The 5000-nt window shown below is 47.7% G+C and overlaps 1 protein-coding gene across 1 annotated transcript in view; it reads left to right on the forward strand.

Annotated features, from left to right (window-relative positions):
* The window catches only part of LOC113806575 (G-protein coupled receptor dmsr-1), a 62796-nt gene that overhangs the window by 28373 nt on the left and 29423 nt on the right, over positions 1-5000 (forward strand). The window contains exons 3-4 of the mRNA XM_070125970.1: positions 1-140; positions 2032-2289. The exon at positions 1-140 is cut by the window's left edge and continues 127 nt beyond it. Of these exons, the coding sequence (XP_069982071.1) occupies positions 1-140; positions 2032-2289 (398 nt within the window). The remainder of the gene's footprint in view (positions 141-2031; positions 2290-5000) is intronic.

The following is a 5000-nucleotide window of genomic DNA, read 5'->3' on the forward strand; positions in this document are numbered from 1 at the left end:
GCCCTCTCCTGGCCACGCCCACGTTCCTCATCTACACCGTGGAGGAGAAGATCGCGGACGACTCGGGCGACAACCCTCGCACGGTGTACAAGGTCGACTTCTCTCCCCTGGCCAAAGCGCACGATAACTTGCTCAAAAACGTGAGTCTCTGGGGTAGTTGGTGGGGTGGGGGATGGGGTGTAGGGGTGGGAGGGGGTGTAGGGGTGGGAGGGGGTGTAGGAGTGGGAGGGTGGAGAGGGGTGGGTGTGGGGATGGGATGGGAGGGGGGAAGGGGAGGGTGGTGTAGGGGTGGAAGGGGGGAGAAGTGGGGAGGGGGAGTGAGGGTGTATGGGTGGTTGATGGGATGGGGGAAGGGTGGGGAGAGGTTTGGGGGAGGATGGGGGAGGGGTGTAGGGGTGGGGGAGGAGGGTGGGGAAGGGGAGGGGGGTGTAGGGTTGGGTGTGGGGGAAGGGATGGGAGGGGGTGTAGGGGTGGGTGAGGGGATGGGTGAGGAGGGGGGGAGGGAAGTAGGAGGGTGTAGGGGTGGTTGATGGGGTGGGGAAGAGGAGGGGGGTGTAGGGGTGGGTGTGGGGGAAGGGGGTAGAGTGTAGGGGTGGGAGGGGGAAGGGTGGGAAGGGGAGGGTGTGGAGGAGTGGGAGGAGGGATTGGGTGGAGGGTATAGGGGTGGTTGATGGGGTGGGGAAGGGTTGGAAGGGGGAGAGGGGTGTAGGGTGGTGTGGGAAGGGGAAGGGGAGGGAGGAGGGGTGTAGGGGTGGTTGATAGGGTGGGGGAACGGATGGGAGGGGAGGGGTGTAGGGTGGTTGATAGGGTGGGGGAAGGGTTGGGAGGGGGGAGGGGGTGTAGCGGTGGTTGATAGGGTGGGGGAAGGGTTGGGGGAGAGGTTTGGGGGTGGGGGTAGGGTGTAGGGGCGGGTGTGGGGGAGAGGATGGAGGGGGTTGGGTGGGGAGGGTTGGGAGATGGACGGGGTGGGTGAAGGGTGGGGAGAAGGAGGGGGATGTAGGGGTGGGTGTGGGGGAAGGGATGGGAGGGGGTTGGGGGGAGGGGGTAGGGTGTAGGGGGGGTGTGAGGGAGTTAAGAGTGAGAGGAGAGTGTGGGTGGAAAATAATAAACCCAAAATGTATGATAGAAACTGATAATAACCTACATCTTCAATATGAATAACTTATCAAAATATTAATCAAGAATTCTAGCATTTTAATAAAGATATATTCGTTTTCATTTACGCACGCATGTTAATAAACGTGTGAGCTAGGCTATGCAGGTGTTCTTTCGTTCGCGTACACTACATACATATCCCAACATGCTTCAGAAACAACATATCAACATACGAATCAGACATCTATACTCCACATATTCCAGCCGCATCATAACGTCAGCATACGATCACAAAATAAAAGCTTCTACATACGTCACTCACAGCATATCAGCAGCATACGACTGACTTCCACATACCCTAGTAAACATACACATAACATTCGATCTAAACATGCAGCCTATCCCTACCATCAACATAAGACCCAAACACCCAATCTCCATCCACAACATACCGCCAACATGCCACTCCAGCCGTATCAACCAACCCCCACATACTCCATCCTCCAACATACCACCAAAAATCCCCAACATACCACCCAACCTCTATATACTCTATTCACAAAATCCCACCAACATACTATTCAGGCACCCAACCTCCACATGCTCCACGGCCGCCGCATGCCATCATGATGTTCATCCCCAACATACCACTCAACCCGCACATACTCCATCCACCAACATACCCCCAAAGTCCCCAACATAGCACACCAACCCCCACATACTCCATCCACCAACATATCCCCATAAAATCCCCAACATACCACCCAACCCCCACATACTCCATCCACCAACATATCCCCAACATACCACCCAACCACCACCTACTCCATCCACCAACCCCTTCCCCCAAATCCCCAACCCTCACATACTCCATCCACCAACATACCCCCATAAAATCCCCAACACAGCACACCAACCTCCCCCTTCCCCCGCCAGATATGCCTGCTCGTGTTCAGCGTGTTGGTGAAGCTCGTGCCCTGCCTGCTCCTGGCCCAAATCATGCCGGCGATCATCAGAGCCATGTGGGTGGCCAAGGAACGGCGGCAGAAGCTGACCAACCGCAAGCACCCTCCGGCAGGCATCAGCGCCGCAAGCACACCCAGCGTCTTCGCGAGAGTGAGCCGGAGAGTGAAGGGGGCGGCGGGAGACGAGGTCGCGGGAGGTCAGGGCAAGCAGGCGCCGAAGAAGAATGAGGTGAGAGGGGGTTGTTGTTGTTGTGTGAGGTCATTTGGGTAGAGGGAGGGGAGGGGAGGGGATGGGGTTGGGGTTGTTGTTGTGTGAGGTCATTGGGGAATAGGAAGGAGAGGGGAGGGGTGGGGGTGGGGGGAGGGGGTGTTGTTGTTGTTGTGTGACGTCACTGGGGAAGAGGAAGGAGAGGAGAGGGGTGGGGTGGGGTAGGGGTGAGGGGGGTCGCGGTGGTAGTTATCTGTCTATCTGTCTGTCAGTCTATCGGTCGGTGATTTTTCATTATTATTCTTTTGGCGGATTATAAGTCTTCCATATGTCTCATCCACCTTTTGCTTCACATCTAATATTTTCCCACAAACAGCAGAAAACAGCTTGGATTGACGTATGCGAGCATGTTAGTGGTCTCTGATATAGAAGACCAATCTGACATATTTCAGGCGACAAGAGACCTTTTCTAGCGATTTCCGCACTAGAAGCAGTTGTGATGATAAATTAGTGATGAGATTTACATGACTGCTCTAGACGAGATACAAGAGAACATAATGAACAGCATTTTCTTTCAAAAAACGGCAAATTACATCACCAACTAACGTTAATGTAGATAAAGTGAACAACATCATTTGTAACCAAATTAAGGGAAAAGAAGTGATTTATGGAAGCGAAGATCTGCTAGATGATGAATCCATAGAGATCCAGGTTGTTTGCGAAATAATGACCACATAACACAAATCCTCATAACAAATATTTATCTGTAACGGCACTGGATTGATCGTCATGAACCCAAAGAAGAATTTTATTGTGGGGAATATCTTAGGAGGCTTATGTGACGGTGGGCAAGTGACCATACCAAGAGTCGTACTCATATCTATAGATACACCAGTATACTTCAAAAGAAAGCAATTTCCGGTTAAACTGAGTTTTGCAATTATTATAAACAAGTCACAGGGGCAGACGTTCGATAGATGTGGATTGTTGTTAGAAACTGCAGACTGCTTCTCTCATGGACAGTTTTACGTCGCATGTTCACGGGTGACAAACTGGGATTCTCTGATTATCTATACTGGAACTACTAAGGAAAACGGCGAATCAGCCACGAAGCAACCACGCAATGTTGTGTAGAAAGAGTTGTTTCTAGACAAAATCATCAGAAAAGGAGAGGTGAACCTAGAGACAACAGCAACACCTTACTTCTCTGAAGGAGAGGTGGAGCACATAACAAATACTATTCCTGAAAACGTCTCCAAACTAACAGAAAAGGCACTTAAGATGATTATACCGGACTACGACACCAACTTAGGCCCATACTTATAAAACCTTTCGCCCATGCTGGCGATCGCCTGGCGATGCTGCGCCAGGCGATCATCTGAGGGAGGCCTTAATTTAGAACCCAATTTTCGCCAAGGCGGGCGATCGCCAGGCCTGGCGAACGAAAGGGATCGCCAGCTCAAACATCTTGTATTCCTGCTCAATCTAGCGCTTCGGCGACTGAAAAAAAAAAACGCGGGAAACGCAAATTTGTTAGCATCTGCAGGGCGATATATAACCATATACAGTAAATATATATGGTTGGCACTTAGCAAGGATTTTTTTTATTATATTACCTTACCTTATCTGTATCATATTACCTTATATTATATTACCTTATCTTACCCAACATAACCTAAGCTTAATTATTAACCTCGGGAAAAGACGATAATGTTATCTCCGTAATAGCCTCACTTTATACAAAGAAATTAAAAAATTAATAATTTTACTATACCTAACCGATATAGAATAGTGAACTGTAGGGCTACGAGGGTTAGGTTAGGTTAGACACGCCTCATTATAGAGCGGTGGAGCATGACAGCTATGTCTCTATAGCCCGTAGTAAACATGCCATCATCAAAACACTTGGTAACATTTGTGAAAAGAAAATTATCCCTACAACCAAAATAACAACAACTTAAATCTAAATAACTCATTTCGGGGGCGGCAGGAATACAACTGTCTTGTTCTCGACCGGAAAATTGATAGTCTTGAAAAAAACTATCAATAGAAAGTCAGTTGCCTGCTGTTGAGGTACTTAGTCTCAGACGAGTGCGTCAGTCTCGTAAACAATTACCCTTGCTTTATGTCATGGCGAAAGTAACAGGTGCTTTCATGTAGGTGTGGAATTTAATTATGTAATTCATGCTTTAATTATTCTTCATGCACAGCTAAAAGATTAGTATCATCCTAGTGACAAAGAAAGAAAGCAGTTAATATATATTTTGTTTGTGAAAGAATCTTTGCCATAATTTAGAATACGATTTTGAGTGAATGTCTACGTATTCCCAACGTAAGTTCCTATTTATAAATCATATTTACATATGTGGCACAGTGATTCAGTATAGAAATTGACCTGTTACATTACTTACTTCTGTTGTTCCTGTGGAAACTTATGATATACATAATTTGGGTGCGTTTTCTTATTTCTTTTGCAAATCAGTGACAGATGTAAACAGTGAGTTGAATTTCACACGTCGTCTGCTTCACGATGTATTTGAACAGAGACATCTAGCGGGCGTTTTACGAACTATATGTGTGTTCGTTTGTGGGTTATCGTACTCACAGCAGAAATCCCTCTCTTTCCTATCTTTCCTGTGTAGTCTTTGGTATATACGTCATTTCATAATAAATTGTAACTTAGTTTTCAGAGATTTTAAAATTACAATGTGATTCCTATATCATATTATACA

The sequence above is a fragment of the Penaeus vannamei genome, chromosome 10, assembly GCF_042767895.1.
Source record: "Penaeus vannamei isolate JL-2024 chromosome 10, ASM4276789v1, whole genome shotgun sequence".
Lineage (NCBI taxonomy): Eukaryota > Metazoa > Arthropoda > Malacostraca > Decapoda > Penaeidae > Penaeus > Penaeus vannamei.